The 20,556-nt window shown below is 38.9% G+C and overlaps 1 protein-coding gene across 1 annotated transcript in view; it reads right to left on the bottom strand.

The window, feature by feature from the left end:
* Nucleotides 1-381: 381 nt before the first annotated feature.
* LOC104075217 (nesprin-1-like) overlaps nt 382-20,556 on the bottom strand; it is a gene marked incomplete at both ends in the record, with an annotated part of 62,592 nt that continues 42,417 nt past the window's right edge. Inside the window, 10 exons of the mRNA XM_009575683.1 lie at nt 382-537; nt 704-838; nt 1,673-1,823; nt 3,233-3,339; nt 3,953-4,087; nt 8,429-8,620; nt 10,511-10,684; nt 14,197-14,391; nt 15,684-15,845; nt 16,629-16,817. Of these exons, the coding sequence (XP_009573978.1) occupies nt 382-537; nt 704-838; nt 1,673-1,823; nt 3,233-3,339; nt 3,953-4,087; nt 8,429-8,620; nt 10,511-10,684; nt 14,197-14,391; nt 15,684-15,845; nt 16,629-16,817 (1,596 nt within the window). The remainder of the gene's footprint in view (nt 538-703; nt 839-1,672; nt 1,824-3,232; nt 3,340-3,952; nt 4,088-8,428; nt 8,621-10,510; nt 10,685-14,196; nt 14,392-15,683; nt 15,846-16,628; nt 16,818-20,556) is intronic.

Genomic DNA, 20,556 nt, shown 5'->3' with positions numbered 1-20,556 from the left:
CTGATTTTGATTGGTAATAAAATTAAACTGATTTCCCCAAGCCGAGTCTGTTTTGCCCGTGATGGTAATTGCTGAGTGATCTCCCTGTCCTTATCTCCACCCATGAGCCTTTCGTTATATTTTCTCTCCCCTGTCTAGCTTAGGAGGGGGAGTGATAGAGTGGCTTTGGTGGGCACCTGGTGTCCAGCCAAGGTCAACCCACCACAATTCTCTATACAGTGAATAAAGTTACTTCTAAACAGTAGCAGAATATTGCAATTACATAGAGATTACGACAGCGACATGCCACTTACCTAGGTTTCTAATATTTTCTTTCTAAACACTACATAAAATGCACACTTATTGGCAATTTAAAGAAAGCCCTATTCATAGATTCCTTACCTCTTGCTTGCAGAGGTATGTTTCTGTTTCTTCCTCTGGCAACAGAGCTGTAGCAACAAATACCTGTTCTTCCACACCATCTAGCCACAAGGAGGTGGCTGCAACACCATCATACAGCTTCTGTTCAAGATGCAGGCTCTCCTCCACCTGTCCAGCCTGGGAAAAGGAGCCAGAGAAGTCGAGAGCAGAAGTACAAGATACTCTTTCTAACATGTAATATTTGGGAAAGGGCTGGATTTCCGGGTGGGAGTTAGAGGAGTTTTCATTGTAAATGTGGCTCTGCTGGAAGATAGATTTCACGTAAAAACAATTGAAATGTTACCTCAGATGACACATCTTCAAAGGCCTGATTCAATTCAACCAATACTGGTGACACTGAGGATTTATCCTCATCCTGTCCTTCCTCCTTATACAAAGGCATTCCAGATAGCAGTCTGTTCGGTCTGCTATAAAGCTGCTGAGAGAGAAGTACTAATTAGAGTGCTTCTACCACACATAGAGGCCACAAAATTCAGCTATACAGATTCTACTGCTGTCCGAGGATATCACCAAATAACGCTCATGGCCCTCCCACGACTGTTCTGTCATGAATATCTTGAACAAAAGATTGCCCAACAGGAGGTTCACTAGAAGCGCAGAATAAATACTTGTGGCCAGAATTAGCAATGACTTGTTTTTACCAAAAAATAATTAATTACTGTGAAATGAATACAAGATATTTAGAACTTTGGAAGCTGTTTTTAATGTAGTATTATGTAAAGAATAGTGAGCCTGGGTCTATTAAAAATAAAATGGAGGATGTAGGTTAATATAGATCTTGGACTGTTCCCAATTTAGTTGATTAATCCCTGCTTCTTTCAGTAAAAATTCTGTGGCTGAAATCACTTGCTTCTTTGTCACATACTCACTAAGACCAAGAATTGAATGTAACCAATAAATTCAAACTGAAAATACCAGTTTTTCCTCTAAGTTGTCGTTAGAGTACTGGTCAATTTCAGAGGGATGATTTGTTACAGAATTATCCTGGGTTAGGTAAGTAGATCAACATTTTTTCTGAGCCCTTTCTTCCTTTCTAGTGTGTTCATCTGAATGGTAGTGCAATTCAAATCACTTTGAACAAGAGCAGTGCTAGTGCCAATATCTAATAGTTTTTAAAGATGTCACAAAAATAAATTGTTCCATATTTTTTGCATTTACATCACCTTAATGCATCTGTTATACACATGCTGTACCTCATGTTGTGACAACTGCTTTGATAGAGAAAATGCAAAGAGAAATTAAAAATATATACCAATTGTTCTTGTTCCAAAGCTTTCTGGAGCAGTCTCTTCTTGGTATTGAATTCCTGGTTCAGGCTTTCCCATTTCATCTTCATCTGTTCTTCAGATGATGGCTTCTCACCTTCCAAGCCTAATTCCTCAGAGAGTGTATCCAGCTTCTCACTGAATGGCAAGACGCATAAAGGTTTAACAAATACAAAAGTTATAACAGCATAATGTGTTTATTTTCTCTTTCAGTTAGGAAATTCTACATTTAAATGGCTACTTTTAAAAGTTTTTACTTGTTTTTTCAGATAGTAAAACAAAGGCTGGTTTGTAACTGCAAGAAGTTCTTGACTGATGGGATAAAATGTACTTTCTAAGAAACTGTTTAGACTTGCAAGTGCCCATAATAAGAAAGAACCCCCAACACAGACTGAATATATACTACATTGAAATGTAACCTTTAAACAAGCTTTACTTCAAAGCATGAAATAAAAATATTTTATCTGACTCTTTCCTCACCTCCCCTCTCAAAATGCCAGACATACCCTGATACTTTAATGCAGGACAAGCATATGAGTTTAGCTTTTGTGAACAGTGAATGAAGTTCAGCATTTTCTGTTTGATTTTTTTATTTGTTTCCATAGTATAATGTGTTGTGACAGAAGGAAGCCTCAAAAAGAAGGAGATACGTTAAGTATTTTCTGGCATTGTAATAAAAAAACCACATTGAATTAACACAAATGCTGAGGAAAAGAACTTACTGAGTACAGCTTACATCCCCTATGCATAAGTCTTGGTTCTGCTGCCTCATGAACTACCTTCATGTTCTAGACTGGCATGCTGGAGGAGCCACAAAGGTGCTCACTACGGCTGAGATACATCAACAAAGTATTTTAATCAAAGGATTGACTGCTCCTTGATTCTCAAGCTGATAATGTTCACCCTGGTTTCCTCTTCCCAAGACCTGGCTCTTCCTGCTCCCGAGGTCCGCATCGGTAGTAGGCAGTTATTTTCTTTTGCCTTTGCTAGGGCAGACATCTCTCCCAGCCAAAGCCGAGGCTTTTATAGATATCTACTTTCCCCAAATAGGCAAGTATGCAAGAAAATATAGACCAGAGATGAAATTTGAAATACACAAGGCTTCAAAAAGAAAAATATTCACCAACGGCAGGAAAAATAAAATTAAGCAATAAGTATTTCACCTGGGAAATCTGGTTACAATGGCAGGCTACAATGTTTTAGAGATCAGCTATGATTCACACACCAATGCTGGACCATAAAGCTATAGTAACTGATCCACTGCTTGTCTAATGAATCCTACTAGTTTGTAATTTTAGTGTGATGCTTGATAATAAGAATAAAAGGAATTTCTAAATGCTAAAGGTGATCTATTAGCACAAAACAGTTTGTGTAACTATATTATCAGACTCCTGAATTATAAACCAGGACTCCAGTATCCTAGCTGGTGTGTTAAAATGAGAAAACAAAAATTAGTGGATTATATGCAGAAGAGGGATGTAAACATAAGGATGACAAAGCACAGAATCATAGAAATTTACTTTGCAGAAGACCACATGAAAGCACACCTTATACATAGGCCTTCTGAAGCACCTTGCTGTGTTAGGATTTCTTCTCCACGGCATGCTACTGACCGAAGCAGATTCTTCTGCTCTTCTAGCTCTTGTTCCAGCTCCTAGCATAGCAAGTTACAAAAACCAAAACAAACCTCAAACAGATTGGTTTTGCCTTGGAAGGATATGTCTACATTGCATAACTGTCATGCGAAGATAGCTGAGCTATTTCTGATATGGCTTGCTTGAGCACCAAAAGCAGTGCAAAATCTCCACCCAGGGACACAGAAATATTGGGTACATAAACTGGATTGTTGAACTAATTGACTAATGCAGTGTAGTTTCTGGAACCTAAGCTAGTGAGAATGTCTGTGTATCATGCAACACAATATACCCTGTAATGTGTGTATCTTCGCTTCTATAAAGACAATGTTGATTACTATGACAAATACTGTCATCTCCTTACAGTAACTTTCAGGGTTGATTCAATTTAATTTTACTAATAGACAATGGAAGTATAGAGTGATTAAGTGAGTTGACCATGGTCACCCAGGAAGTCTAGTCTGCCTGGCTGTTACAGATATAAAACAGTGAGCTCAGATGCATCATTACAAGAGCACTGAATAAGAAACAGTGCAAAAATGAAGATTTCAGTGGAAATATTATCAAGAATGGCTCAGCTACAGTGTTAAGCACGATCTAAAGATGGCAGTAAAATAAATGCAAAACACCAACTTTCTGTTGCTGCAGGGTGCTCTGGTGCTGCTGTGAGCGAGTGGTTCTTGCTTGTGCCAGCCATTCTTGGACACTGGGGCTTTGTGAGGAAACAAAGTCCAGATCACTCTCCTCCTTTTCTTGTAATGATCCTTGCTTTAAGAGAAAGAAATAAAGATCTTACAAACTCTCTTATATTGCTAGAGAGCTGGCAGGTCCAGCTCATCAACTCAAAACCACATGTAGCGCCACCTTCCACCTCTCAAGCTGCTGGCTCACATAAATTCTGAAGTAAGCAATGACTTTAGATTTGCAACTTCTACTGGTCATTGGTTACTAGCAAGAAAACATCCGTGAAAACGTAAAAATAAACATGCACCACTGCACTTAGCAGAATCGGACACCAGAGATAAGAGACCATGGACTGATGTGTTTCTGAAGGCTGTTCTGCTTCTCCTAAGAAACAGCATTGGTCTGTAATGGAGGGTGCAGCTCTAACTGGCAATGCAGGGAATCAATGGATTGTTTCTGCCAGATTTTTAGTCTAATTAAAGCCAATTTCTTGTCTAACTAAAAACGAGAGAATGCTAGTTGTCATTCTGGTCAAAACTTATTTATCAATAAGTACATACCTATACCCGTGGTTGGCAGAAACACCGTCAGTTAACAGCAGATTATATTATATGAACAGTAAAGACAGTAAAAGAGACCAAACCACAGAATGTTAGAACAGAATAGCAAAAGCAACAGTCCCTTCACTTCATACTTCTATCAGTATGTTTTTTCCAACATGAGTGATTAAACAGGCCTTCTGTGTAAACAAAGCAAAAAAGAGCAAATGCCTCAATAGTTCCAAAAACTGCTTTATCAACTTCTTGACTTCTGAAATCCATGTTGGCTGTAAATTTAAATTATTTTAGCGGTTAACATATTCAAATGCAGGGAGTTTTACACACCAGGCCTAATGTTAAAGACAGACTTCTTGTAGGTCTGGCTACTTGGATCTACACACCTCTCTGGATTTATTTAATGTTACTTGCATGCACACGATGACTGTAGAGTTTGCACTTTTTTTTTTTTTTTTAAAGCTTCAAGAGCTAAAGCTGGGGCTTAATTCCTCTCCCATTTTGTTTATATACCTCATTTTTGTAGGATTCCTATTTTGCCCATGATTCAGCTCTTATTCTAAATAGAGTAAGAGCGCCAAATAGTTCAGACTTTACAGCAGGCTCTCCAAAACGAAAACACATCCCACCTTCCAGAGAGCCTTTGTCTCAAATCAGGCAGGGGCCAGCAGGGCTGAAGGTGGCTGAGGAAACCCCTCTTACCTTACCTGGTGCTCCTTATACTAACAACTGGGACGGACCTCTGCCACCAGCGTCCCTGGCATCAGGCACTGAAACAGCAGAGTTTTGCTAAATAGTAGAAGTCAGGTGTAAGATTTCAATTTTGGGGGATGATGAGTATACTGAAGTTGAAAGGACTGATTAGTGTTAGTGGATATAAACTGTAAGAGGCGCAAAACAAGCAAGCAGGTGTCTAGAGCTAGAAAGAACCATTATTCCATGCTCTATGAAACAGCTTTGTTTCCCTAAGGATTCAGTTTGCAGGTAAACTTTTGATACTTTACTTTGTAGGAACAAGTTTCTAGAAAAGCTGACGTGGTGGAAGTGTGAACAATGTCATTGTAGGACATCAGATTAGGCAAAGAAAATATTATGTGAGGGATAAAGAGGGTCTAGAATTTTAATTTTTCTATTAAAAATGGAAAAAAAGATAATCTTTCTGTAAATTATAAAAAAAAATCTGCTTCATTTTATATGCTCTAGGGACAGTAGGTGTTCAACTTGTAAATTCCTTTAGAGAATAGTATCTACTTCTTCATTGCATTTGGGCAGGCTGATTTCAGTTAGATTTTGTCTCCTCTTCTCTGGGAAAAGGGTTGAGAAGCTACAATTTTGGAGTTATACTACGACAAACAAATAGTAGTCCCACAGTTCCTGCAATAGCAAAGAACGTAAAAGGGATTGCGGCATTTGTGGATGCAATGAGGTTTTGCAAATGTGCTATTGTGCATACTTTTTAGATCAAAATTTTTTGTGAACCAGATTTTATCATTCTCAAATCATAGAATATAAGTTTGAAAAACACACTTGCATCTTCATTTGAATTCTGTCTGAAGGAATTGTATTACATTTCCTTTAAATAGCCAGGGAAATAAATGCTTGAAGCTGTCATTCCTGGGTTCTATCCACTCCAGCACAGAAATAACTGGAAAGTCCCTGAAGAAAATGGTGATAAAATTGATTTGTCAAAGGAGTTCAGAATTGTACAAACTTATATCAGGCATATTTGTCTTGTGGAACTGAAGTTGTCCCTCCCACACACACACTTCGTAATAAAAAGTAAAGAAACGCTATCTGTTTTTCTTTTACTGCAGAATACATTCTACTTCTTTGTTTTATAAGAATTCTATTTATTTTTATTGCTCCTAAGTCACAGAAGTTAGTAGATAACAGTAATAAGGCAAGGTTTTGTATATCGTTCAAAGTGCTTGAAAAATGCTACATTTGGAATCAATGTAGTCTGGAACTCTCCTGACCCACCATATTTCTGGTTAGTTTCACTGCTTTATTTTATGAATAAAGGAGCTGGTCTCCAAATCACATTTTCCATATAATTAGTGACATTAATTAATTAAAATTAGAAGGAAAACTGAAATTGCTGCAAGGAAGTCACAGAATCTCACACTGGCTCCTTAAAAGCCTTGTGTCACAGGAGTAACAGATATGCTGAAATCGCGCCTTAAGGAAAATACAGCTCAGTCTTTACAATGCTCTTGGACTTGCAGAGCAACTTGGGAGGATCCTTCCTCTTCTGGGTGCAGGCTGGTCTATGCCTCTGGGCAATTACAAGGTTATCAGTACATCTAGAGACATGCATAAGTCTGAGTTTCGTACATGCATGAGCCACAGTGCTGTTAGCATGTAACGTTTCTCAGGGTTAATAACAGCAGAAGACAGAGTCAGTGCATTTTTGGGCATTTGATGCTCTGAGCCTCAGTCCAAAAGAAATACTTTATGCCTGATCGTTTGGAAAAAGACATTATAGAATTTCTCATTTGAAAAAAATTGCTCGATGAAAATTTGAAGATGTTACACTGCCTATACCTATTTCTTTCACGATCTGAGTGTCCAAAAAAAAGTTTGCAATTTATAAAGAATCTTATAATGTAGCATCTTAAATGATTCATATTCTACACCTGGAAATTATTTTGTTGTTATTTTTGATATTAGAAAACCATCCAAAAATCTGTTTTAAAAGTTTAAGTAAACTAAATCACACCATTGTATTTTAAAATGCAACACATTTTAAATGCATATTTTAAAACGAAGCAACAAAGTCTGTAATGCCTTTTCACTTCACAAGTAATATACCAGAATATAGTATTATATGCCTACATGCTGTTGATAATGCTTTTCATTTGCCTAGTCATGAGGTTTAATATGCAAGAATAACATTCATGTTACTTCACCTTAGAGGCAATAGGAATAAACACCTGGGGTTTTTCCTTCCTTTTTTTTTGTTTGTTTGTTGGGGTTTTTTTTGTGAAGCTATGTTAAGTTTTATAGTTATCCAGTTGCTTTGGACTAAAAATAGTTCTTAGCATGTCAAGTGACTTTTCAAGCTAACCTCTCAGTAGACTTTAATCTGCATTACAAGCTAGAAATCTTTGAAGCTTATCATGTTTAATTTGCACAGCACAGCCCAGAAAAGAAGTAAAAGAAAAGGCAGGGAAGGAAGTCACAGCAGAGCAAGCAAATTCAAACCCAGTCAGTCACATTACGTAGTTGGGTTTCTTGTATGTATTCGGTTCTCCACATGCTAGTTTAACCTAAAGAACGACCAAAACCAACTGTTAAATAAAATGAAATAGTAGCAATAAGCAGACCAATGCCGCTAGGAATAGAAACCTAGGACAAGACTGAGGTTAAATGTATCTTTGCTTATGTAATTTTTTTTTTGGTGTAACGATGCCACTAAGTATTAGTCATATTTAAAAATGTTTCATTATCTTGATGTTATCTGTTCACTGTGTTGTGCACGCTGTATGGAGGAAAGCATGTATTTAGGATCGTTCTTTCGTTGTGGGAGGGATCCTGCCCCAGAGCACATGCAACCTAAAGGGACTGGGAACAGGAATAGAGTATATCCAGACCGAGCTAATCATCTATCTACTTTATTATTGTCCTTTCACTGAAGACAGTGATGTTAGGATAGTTTCACCATGAAGTGGTGCTGTTAACTTGAAAATGATAAGCTAAAGCTTGCTAGGCAGTTCTTTATTTTGGACTGTTATTCCATTTACTTACTAGAGATGAATAGCTCAAACTGCATCAGTAAAATATTTTTACTCCTTTTCCTAGTTGCATAAAACTGCTGTGAAATCCCCCAACCTCCTGCCCACCATGAAGCCAGCTGGAAAGAGCCACTTACCCGAATGTTGATCTGTTTGTCGTGGAGCACTCTCTGCAGCTCCAGAAGGCTGCCCTTCAGTGTCCTGAGCTTCACAGCCAGCTGCTCTGCCTCGTCCTTGGTGTGAGCCTTCCCCTCCATAAGCAAGTTCTCATTGTGCACGGACAACTCTGACAAGGCTACCACCTTCTGCTCTATTTCAACCAGCATGTTCTGCAGCAGCAAAAACAAAGAACCAAATTCATACATTTTCCAGCATCTCTCACGCTTTCTGGCAAGATGACCTACCTCACCCGTTGCCAAGCTAAGGGCAAGTCAGATTATCATTGCTTTGCCTTGCAGTCCCTTTCAGAGTCCTTAGGAATATGTTTGCAAATGTTTGCATTTGCCATTTCTGTTTGCAACCTTTTTCAAAATAGGAAATTAAAAAGTTATTTGAAACAAAGGATTTGTTGAAGAGGAGATGCTCTTTATTTGCACATTAAAGGTAAGGGTGGCTAAGATGCTAGACTGACATCCGTAATGACAAGAAACAGAGCATGCAGCTAGAGTTACTTCTTTCCTCTTCTTTCATGTACATTTAGTGAAATGCTTCCTACCTCCTCCTATGTGTTGCTCTGGCTGCGTTGATAAGCTTCTCTTCCCACTATTTGCTCTTTCTGATTGGTGCATGATGGACTTAAGGATTTCTGTATAATCCTCTTTAGTCTAAAGAGAGACTTAAAGTGACAAATCTCTGGCATGTTTATTCTCAAAAGCTACTTTCCTGACATTCTATTAACCATTCATGTATTACAGACATAGTGCATATTTTAATCTTCCAAACTCAAAGCTCACATTTCTTGCTCAAAAACCTAGCCTGATATTAAATGTTTTTGTTTCCATAGCAACCGTCAAGTATAGACTTACAAACATTGCTCTTGAAGGAATGTGTGCAGGATAAGATGGACAGAGTCTCTAAAAAGTGGAAAAAATACAGGACTTTATATAAACTTACTGTATTAAGATTTTAAGAACCAGCAAAAGAACAGCAGTATTAACTTTTCCACAAAGCTTACTGTTCTTTTTAATTTTGAGTTTCCTACAGATTATATAAATTACTGCTTTGTTTAAGTTCACAGTGTTTATCTATATGCAACAAACAGCTCCCAAGGTCGGGTGATGAAAGAACACTTGATTCTAAGCGGACTGAAAATTCCAATATTGAAGTGGTGTCGGTGGAAATTTAAGTAGATGTTTAATTCATTGGACTTACATGAAACTTAACTCCCATTTATTCTAAAATAGTTGAGATACTCATTCTTTAATAAAAAAAGGAATCTTTTATCCATCTGTCTCTTGTCTATCTCGTAATTTTAATTATAATGATCAGTTCTAAACTCTCATTTAAAAATGGAAAACTCCTACTAATTTGAGAACCTGGATGTTATGACTGGTTCAAGTCTTGTTAATAAAAGTATATGCAATTACTCCTATTGCAGCAAAATGTTTTTTCTCAGTTGTTTTGATATTCTGGGTTGATCAATATTAAATTCATAAAAATAGTAACTAATGATGATTATACTTTACTTCTGAATGTGGGTAGGGTTTACTCCTGAAAAAAACACAACATTATCCCATTCACCACTGCTAGTGGCCGTGTGTTCTTCAGCTGGAAAAGGAGGAGTAGGAAAGCACACTGCAGGTGTTTTCAAACCTATCAAGTGAGCTGTTCAACAACTCTAGCTTGAGTGGAACAAGTGAAGTGAATACAAGGCCTTTAAAGCAAAACAAAATGTCCTCCAAAAGTTGTAGACCTTCAAATGTTCTTGCAGTCAGGATATCTTGTTTTCCTACTGCTATGTTTACATGCACTTTCTAAAGCACTGCTTGCAATCTTTAATAAGAAATGAAGAACAGGCTATTTTTTTTTTCACAAATCATTGATGAAGCTAACTGAGCACATATAAGGTGCTAAGGAGCTCAGAAATTTCTTTCCCAATAATATGCTGGCTCAACCCACTCAATAATGGTCTTAACATTAATGCTCCGTATTTGCCTCTTTATTCAGATAAAGCTATGTCCATCCTGTTCATCTAAACATTACAGGACTGATGATTTTACCTGACAGTCTACCAGCTGTGCTTCCATGTCCATAGGTTCCTCAGCAGTAACCAGAGCGGTGTCCAGCGTTGCTCGGGTATTGAGTAGCCAGTGGTGAAGCTCATCAGCTTCACAACGGTACCTTTGAAGAGCCTGCTCTTGCCGCTGTTCTTCCAGCTGCTCATTCAGTTTTTCCTGGAGGAACAAATTCTATTTTACTTTTTAAAAGAAATATACTACAACAGTCACTTTTAAAAAAAATTTCCCTCTCTGTCTCTCACAACTTCTACATAGTATTTTTAAGCCATAATAAGTCCCTTGGAAACCTTTACAAAATACTATTGCTTTCAATCGATGAGCATGCTTTTCTGGTGACTAAAATTCTGTTTCAGTTCAATCACATGTTCCTTCAGCAGATCTCTGCTATTACAGCCTTCTAAAGGTGAGGTCTTTTCTGCCTCCTCTTGCTGCTCTCCTTTGGGTTTCCCCCACATTGATTCAGTTTGCTCAACTAGCACAGTACTGTTTGCTTAGGGAGAAAGATGCGTGGGGACACAGAGCTGGAAGTGGGCTGCAGGGAAAGGAGAGCAGCTTTGCCTTTTTTGGCAGCAGCAGGCTGTTAAATAGCCTTATTGTATCTCAAGAGAGGCACGAGAGGGGTACTTCAAGGACCCAACAGGGTACTGGTGGGCCTTTGGTGTAGCCGCCAAGGGTAAAGAGAAGAATGAAGAGCTGTCTACCTTGTCTGGCCTCTTGGAAGATCCCTGTGTCGTGGGGTGTGGAAGAACATTAAGCTCCAGTGGCTGCTGCAGCAACAGCATCGCAGCAATACAGACTCCCTGGCTCCATCCGTCAGCTGGTCCATCCGTTGGACAGACAGGGAGTGATCAGCAAGACTTGCTCACCCTTTAATAGTCCCATATGAATTTGAAAACTGGCTGAACAGCTGGGCCCAGAGGGTTGTGATCAGTGGCACAAAGTCTAGTGAGAGGCCAGTAATGAGCCTCAGCAAGTTTACTGATGACACAAAATGGGAGGAGTGGTTGATACACCACACCAGAAGGTTGTGCTGCCATCCAGATGGACCCTGACAGGCTGAAGAAATGTCTAACAGGAATCTCATGAAGTTGAACAAAGAGAAGTGCAAAGTCCTGCACCTGAGGAGGAACAACTCCAGGCACTGGTATATGCTGGAGGCTGACCAACTGGAAAGCAGCTTGGCAGAAAAGGACCTGGGCGTCCTGGTGGACACCAGGTTGAACACGAGCCAGCATTGGGCCCTTATGGCAAAGAAGGCTAATGGCATCCTGGGCTGCATTAGGAGGAGTGTTGCCAGCAGGCTGAGGTAAGTGATCCTTCCCCTCTACTTAACACAGGTGAGTCCATACCTGGAATACTGTGTCCAGTTCTGGGCTCCCCAATATAAGAGAGATACAGAGCTCTGGAGAGAGTAGAGGGGATTTTGGGAATAAGAACCAGATAGAATGGGATGGTCAGAGGATACTTAGATGTATCAGATAATATGGAACCTAAACATACTGCAAATGGTATGGAACAAGGGGAGAAGATTGTACTGGATCCAGCTGGGATGGAATTAACTTCATCGCAGCCTGTATGGTGCTATGCTTTGCCACTGTGGATAAAACTGTGTTGATAACACAGCAATGTTTTGGCCATTGCTGAACAGTGCTTGCACAGCATTAAGGCTTGCTTTCCAACTGCCCCTCACAAAGGCCAGTGGGCTGGGGGTGGGCAAAAGGTTGGGAGGGGACATAGCCATGATGGTTGACCTGAACTGACCAAAGCGATATTCCATACTATATGAGATCATGCTCAGCAATAAAAGCTCAGGGAAAGGGGGGGCACTTATGGTTATGGCGTTTGCCTTCCCAAGCAACTGTTACACGTGCTGAGATCCTGCTTTCCAGGGAAGTAGCTAAACATCTGCCTGCTGATGGGGACGTAGTGAATAAGTTCCTTATTTTCCTTTGCTTGCATGCACAGCTTTTCCTTACCCTATCAAGCTGTCATTATCTCGATCCATGAGTCTTTTTTCCTGCCTTCTATTTTTTCCCCATCCCACAGGAGAGGGGAGTGAGGGTGGGTGTTTAGCTGCTGGCCAGGGTCAACCTACCACACTCATAGGGAAATTCAGACCTGTATGTACAGGGCAAATCCCTCACACAGGGAAGTGTTTGCACAGCTTTTCTGAATGCTTGATTTTAATGGGAAAATTAATAATTGCATGTGAGAATAATTTAAAAAAATAATGATAGTTGTTAAGTGTCTCAGATAATCCAGAGCCGAACAGTTCTCAAGATCTAGCTATTTGAATTAGGTCTACAGAAAGAACAATATTACCAATCCACACCCTCAACAGCAGAATGTTTTCATTACCTGTTCTATCTGTATTTCTACATTTACATCCCTGCAGTGTTCTGAAAGATTTTATCTGTGAAATCAGAGCTATAAAGTGCACAGGTTAAATTACTGAATATTGTCTTCCTACCATATATATTTCTTAGCCAGGATTATTGGGGGATACTTGTGCTATTGTATCAAAGTAACTGTCAGAATCCTAACCAGAGTTAAGAGTAGTATATTTGATTCATGCTTTATCTTGAAATTATTAGTTAGCATCTCCTCCTCAGTACTATCAAGAAGTTTGTAAGATCCTGTATGGGGTGCAAGCTATAAACAGTAAGATTCCTATTCTACTTCCAGCTCCTTATTTTTATGTAAAAGCCATTTTTCTTCTGAGAAGTAAAACTTAGTGCAGTTTTTGAAGAATAACAAAGATATTTTCTAAGGACCTGTTCACTGCCTCAGGTGACTGCACAAAACTAATGCAGCTGATGCACCCTGGGACTCCCCTGTAACCCAGGTAGATCCACAGAGCCAATTCTCACTCAGTCTCTCAGAATCAATTGATGCTGGAAATTATGAAGGCAGCACTTGCTGTGTTTATGAATTCACTGCTGCAGTTCTTAGCAGTACAGCAGTAAAGCTGCCCTGCACTGTTCAAAGTAGCCAAACTGTAGCCAGCTTTAGCATGACTGCGTTTTCTCACCTGGATAATATACATAGCAGCATTCCTATATGTAAAAGACTTTTTAAAAATCACCTTAGTATTAAAGGATTTTTGGTAAAGTTGGTAGACAAAGAAATTTTTTTTCCATGATAAAAGTTTGCATGCAAATCACTGGGAAGATGAGCATAGACAACGATGTGATGTTTTGGAAGAGGTGTTATTCGTTTTAAGCTTTCCCCCTTCCCTTGTCTCCCAGTTTGGACAGGCGACTCCTCAAAAGTTTACTATAGATAACATGACTTTTAATACCTGTACTTCATTACTTCTCCTGTGGAGGACAAGGAATACCAAGGGAACCTATTGAGAAAATGTCAATGTGGATATTAAAAAAAAATTATACATATATATATGTAAAAAACATGACTCCTTCAGTGTGTTTCCAAGTTGCTTCTGATTACTTATCACCTAACATTAAGATGAGGGGCTTGCTAAAAAAGAACAATAATTTATTAATGAAAGGAATTGTGAAAAATGAGCAGAACTGAAAATTACTTTTTTAATTATCAGTGTTCAATGGTGACTAAGGACTTTGGTGAAAGTACAGGTATGCCAAAAGTGGCTCTGAAAATCTGGAATGTGATCCAAAAGACCCACTCCTAGCATTTTTTTCTTGTACCTCTAATAATTGTCGTTTTCCTGATGCCTTCATTCGAATTGTGGCCATTCGTTCTGCCAAGACCGTGAGAGTAGACTGCAATGCCAGCTGATCAGCAGCCTCTGCATCCAGTGGTTCTGAAACCAGCTCCTGGGCTAATGATGTCTGAAGCTCAGTGATTTCTTCTTGTAACATTAAAATCTCATCCATCAAAGCCTATTTAGAAATGAGAGCAGAGAAAATATTTGCTTCATTTATCACTGAGAAGAAAGTATCTCAGGAGGCACAGGCTCAATACAAAATTCAAGATAACTGTCCCAAAGGAACATGAGGAACACAGAGTAGTGCAATATATTACTGCTGGTTTGGTAGAGTCAGAATTCAGAAGGACTGAGTCCTGCTTTTAGATGCTTAAGCTAGGATCGTGCATCTGATAACTGAAATACGGATTTAATTACTTACCTTGAATTTCAAACATATCACGAGAAGGTATTCTTTTGGAAATATTATACATACAGATTTATTCTTCCAAAAAATTTTCTGGAGGGTATTCTAGTAGATACAGTGAAGATAATGAACAAGTAAGCGAGTGTGTGTTTGCAAGAGAGAAATAGGGGGCATGAGTTAGCTTCTAGCCTGAAACTTACTAACTGGACAAAGAACATCCAGCAATATATGTAAACATCCAGAGATTAACTGCATGATGTAAAAAAAGGTCCTACGATCATTCTTATCCTATAAATCAGTTTCAAGATACCTACAAAAGGATGCTGCATTACAGAACAGAAACTTTACTTTCATGTCTGATAGTATATACACATTGGATGCACAGGACACCACACAGTGCTACAAAAGCCAAACGTTATCCTTTTCAGGTCATGGAGTTCCTACTGAAATGAGAACTGGCCCCACCAGGTAGTTTCAAGCTATCACATAGAAGGCTTAGATGATTACAACTTGGATATATGTCAGATTGGTTACTTGATAAAGTATTCTCTTATTATCCAGAGCATCATTTCTCAAGACTTCCCTTGGAAGGGAATTTTTTATGAGCTTTGGTTTGTTTATTTTGTTTAACAAGGCAAAGATTGTATTTAGATCGATTTACAATGCATCAGTATTGGTTATGATCTTAGTAAATTTGGGAACATTGTAAATAGTCCAATATATGCTAGTAGCACTGATGCTGAAGAACAGTATGTGTAGGTGTCACTGAACACAATCTTTGACAAAAGATTTTGCTTTGAAAATTTCGATTGGACAAACTCTTATGATCTATTCGACTTTTTAAAAAGGCTCCTTATTAAAAGAATCCCCATTACACTACCTTTAGAGCAGTGGGAAGTCCAGAAAGGCAAAACATACAATTAACAGAGAAGGTTCATACAACTAATGCATGTTTTTGAGGCATCCAGCCATGAAGAATACCACTATTTTCTAAGAAAAGGGAACTAAAGATACACAGGTAATGCATGTTCTCCCTCTATTTCTCACATATAAGTTTTTACCTGATGTTCAGCCATCTGGCTCTCTGGGCTTTTGGCTGGTTCCAGACTCTCATTTAGTTTGATCTCAGTGGTCTCCATTTTTGTGGATATAGACTGGAGTGTGTCCTGATATTTCTGTTGACGCTCAAGAGCTTCATAGAGGGTGCGCTGCTTTTCACTGATCTGAAGAGGAATAAAGGTATAAATTTTGACCTCTGATACAGGATTTGCTCTTTCTTCTGCTTCATACATCCCTAGGCTTATGAGACTAAAATCAAATCCTTGCAACAAGTTTTCAAAAGTATAAATTATAAAGCAAAACATCCATATTAAAAAATATGTATCTGTTTAAACATCATCAGTCAAATCCTAGGTTCTGTGACTGAAAAAAATGGACTTTAATAAGCAGGGAAAACCTAGGCACATTCTCATGCCTTATTTTAGATTTTATACACTCAAACATGTGGATGTGTGCTATTTGCTAGATGCATAGCTCTTAATACTCCATAATAGCTACTGTGCCTCTGCAAAGAATTAAAATTTATAGCATGTGATCAAAACTTTGACCATTTTCATACATCACTGAATGATTATGCTGCACTACTGTATAGAAACGTGTTAAGTTGACTCAGTATTTGGAGAAACTGGATTCTTGGGCCTCTTTTGCCAACTCATCCAGCATGAGTGGATTTCCCTGTTACGTTATGGAATATAGTCTGATAGTAGCCAATATTTCTGAAGGCAACTATCGGCCTTAATGACTTTTATTTTTTCTTAATGGAGGACCATCCTGCACAGGCTTTCAAACAAAGAACAAAGCCAGTGTAATATAATGTCACACCTAACAATTCCTGTTACCACCTGAAAATCAAGAATTGCAGAGAAGAATATTAGCTGAGCCAGTTCTTTGCATTTTATTCCTCACAAGCTAGCTGATTATTTTGAACCCTTCAGATGAAGACTTACCACATTTTTCAGTGTTTCCCAAGAACGCTGCAAATCGTCCAATTTGGCACTAGCAGCTGATTCTAAGCTTGGTTCATAGAACTCCTGGGTGGCTGAAGTGCTGGGTTGAATTTTAGCAGCTTCTGTCTGCAACTGTTCAGCAGATAAGGCCAACTGTTCAGCAGATAAGGCTTGGTAATAAGCAATGTCCTACAAGGACGAAGCACATTATTGCACTTTCAAAACACAAGATACTACATAAGAATATCCCCCCACGTACTGCTCCATTGCATATGTCCATTAAAATAAAATCCACAAAGCCAAATCCACCAGGAAACCTCTGAGCAACACAGTAAATAAATATTTAATAGTAGTACCCTGAGTCTGGTTTGGAGCTTCTCTGTGGTGAAAACTGTAGATGCATTTTTTTCATGTTCATATTAGCTAGGAGGCGCAGGAGGCAACTGCGGACAGACATGGAAAGACTGGGAGGGGAGTGCTACAAGTGGGAGTGTTGTTTTAGCATCATCACAACTACACATGGGGAAAACCCATCACAACAGACAGTGGGTTACGGTACTGTAGGTAGCAAGAATATCACCCTAATGAACACTAGCACAGAGAAGGCAACAGAAGAACCAAAAAGGAATATGCTGAAGGACTAGTCAATGATGTAAGAAAGAGTATGAAGCACTAGCTTATAGTAAGCCTTCAAACAAACAGGTACTCTCAACTAACTTATAAAAGATAATGGGAAAAGGGACCAAAAGTACTAAGGAAGATGGGCAAATGTTCAAATTACCATCGAAAATTCAGGGTGGAAATGTTTCTTACTGGAACTTCTATACTTAGTGTATGGGGATTTCTTCAACTATTGCAGGTGGCAATTAAAAAGATCTACAGAAAATGTAAAATTAAGGAAACATGCACAGTATCTATATTTAAGTCAGGAAAGCAGACTTGATGACAAGGATTATTTAAAACTGAAACCATGTATGACAGTTACCACCACATCTATCTGGAAGGTGCAAGATGCTGCAACCTTCCTTCTTCTCACTTAGTAGCCTCACTTAGTGAACTATGCTCCAGACCATGCGACACAGAAGCTGTTGTCCAGTTTCTTCAATCATTTTGAATTTGTAAATGCCCCTGGTGAAAACCTTAAAACTCAGTTTTGCTGCCAGTGAAATCAATAAGAGATTTTCCACTGATTTCTGTTAGATTGGACCAAACCTACTTTCGGGCAGCTCTCAGAGTTATCACAATATTTGCATAAAAAGTTGCTCAAAATCTAGTGAAAAGTATACTGGGAAAATCCTCCTCCAATGATTGCAAATTACTCAAATTACTTCTTTCCTGACCCTATATGATGGGGAGGAAAATTCAGCATGTCGAGCCATGTGACTGAGAGAAAACTAAGTGCCTTTCACTCGACAGCTTACAGAGCTGTGTCTACCAAATAGAACACAGACCATTTGCTGTACTGCAATTGTAAGAGTGTAAACGTGTATAAATACCTGAAGGGAGAGTGCAAAGAAGACAGAGCCAGGCTCTTCTCAGTGGTGCTCAGTGACAGGACAAGGGGCAATGAACATAAACTGAAACACAGGAGGTTCCCTCTGAACATCAGGAAAGACTTTTTCCACTGTGAGAGTGACTGAGCACTGGGACAGGTTGCCCAGAGAGGTTGTGGAGTCTCCATCCTTGGAGATACTCAAAAGCCATCTGGATATAGTCCCGGACAACCTGCTGTATGTGGCCCACCTTGAGGAAGGGGGTTGGACCAGATGACCTCCAGAGGTCCCTTTCCAACCTCACCCATTCTCCATTTCTGTATAGGTGTATAAAAGTTAGGTACTAAATAAGACTACTTCTGAGGTACCAGAGCTCAGAGCATAATTATGATCATAATTTGGAGCAGAATGTTTGTTTCCCAATGTCATTTCCATATGTTATCTAATACCATATATGAACAAAACCAAACAAGCTCTGGAAAAGCATTGAAACCAGGTCACTCCCCAGGCACAGCCACCTCTTGGGCTCTCTTTCTAACCAAACCTAGGGAGCACAGAATGCCCACCTGTCCCAGAAAATACCCCATCACCCAGCAGCTGCACAGATATGGTTCGTCAGTCTTTCCCCCAAGAATGAAGAGACTTATCAGGTTATCTGCTTCATGTATGGACATTTTAACAATTAAGGTACTACTCACAGATCACCACCAATATTTTTAAAAGGAGGCAGCAGCCAAGAATGTATTTTACAGACAGCTCGATCACACATCTTTACTGAGGATGCCTGAAAACATCAGTCTCTCCAGAGAAACAGAAGATCCAAGAACGGACAGCACATTAAACTGTCCAAAAGTGTCAGATGAGGTATTTCTTCAGAGGCAATAATTGGGAAACTTGAAAAATTTAATGATTAAATTGTTTACAATATCCAGGAGCCAACAGCGAATAGGTAACAGCTTAGCACAGCATTCAGAACTGCAATTTCAGAAGTTTTTACTCTGACCACAAGTGATCTTTCCAAGTCACAGTGAAAAATTGCACCAGTGCAGGCAACTTCTCATTTTGCCTTGTCTGCAGCTACTCTCCAGCCTTCAGCTAGTCCTCTCTTGAGGCCAAGAGAAAAGCTGTGCTTCTGAGACTTCTTAATCTTCATTTCCAGAATAAAGGCCTTGCTTTTAAAAGAGGGGAAAGCAATCCCTTTCCCCATCTGTCCAACTACTTTTTGGAGTAAACAACATGGCAGTTTCTTTTTGGTAGGGCTTTAATGCTGATAGTGTGAATCCAGATGTTTTTACACATAACAGAGTTTGTTCCCCCTATAAAGGGCCTAACATCTCATACCCTCTTTTATGAAAATTAGCCAATGAAAAGTACTGAAGCTGTGTTGTTAGGATGTAGGAGCAAAGGGTGTGTTTAGATTTCAAAAGATATTTAACAAGAGCTGTTGCACCTTTGATGAGTTTTCATATAAGGAAGGAGAAAGAATGATTAAGTAAGCTGTGAACAAGGAGATAGAAAGACATTTAACAGTGACCCAGGGCTGAAGACTTGAATCACAGGATCAGCGACCTCCAAGGCTTTGTGTCAACACTTCAGCGTTTTCAATTCAATTGCTCTGCGTTATGCATCTGGAAAATAAGTTTTAAAAGAATGTGCTAAATTTTAATCAACTATATCTTCGGGTAAGCGTGGGAAGTTTTAGCCCCAGAGGAGACTCATTCAGTACTGCAACACAGATGAAGCGCCTGATTTTGCTATACATCAAAATAAACTGCATTAAAGGACTGTTATCTATTGCTGAAATATTATACACTGTGAAATCCCTCAGCCTTTTAAAAGTTAACATTTTCATAGTTGTTCCCTGCTTTCCCTCCCTCCCCCCCCCGTTGTTTTTAGAGGAGTTTCAGTACAAAACAAACAACCTGGGCAGCTGTTAACTTATAACAGTGCGAGATCTGTCACTTTCTTGTATTTATGGTCTTGGTTTAATCTATTTCAATACATAGAACCAGTATTTCCACTAACATGCACTTGGCATTTGTTTTATATTTTCATTACTTGCTAGCGATGTAAAAATAGTGCATAGATGTCTCAGTTCAGACTAGCCAAAGAGATGCTAGGAAACCCTGATGAAACTATACATAGATTATTATGGATGAAATTAAAAACAGTCTTAACACCCAACCTTCCCTCCTAAAAACATCCCACTTCATATGAGCTTTTAATTTTTTTTGCAAAGAGTAGATTAATGTAATTCTTTGCTTTCTAGAGTTCCTGCTTACATGTTTTTCTGGTACTTTGCAGGTGATCTTCCTGTGAGAAATTTTTTCTCTTAACACTGGCTACTTTTTAAAACAAAACATTTCCAAATTAGTTTTGCTGAGTGTTTTACTGAATACAAAATGTTTTTAACTTACATTTAAGCTCCTAATTCA

Source organism: Fulmarus glacialis, unplaced genomic scaffold (genome assembly GCF_000690835.1).
Source record: "Fulmarus glacialis isolate BGI_N327 unplaced genomic scaffold, ASM69083v1 scaffold6520, whole genome shotgun sequence".
Lineage (NCBI taxonomy): Eukaryota > Metazoa > Chordata > Aves > Procellariiformes > Procellariidae > Fulmarus > Fulmarus glacialis.
This window is presented reverse-complemented; position numbering and strand designations above follow the sequence as displayed.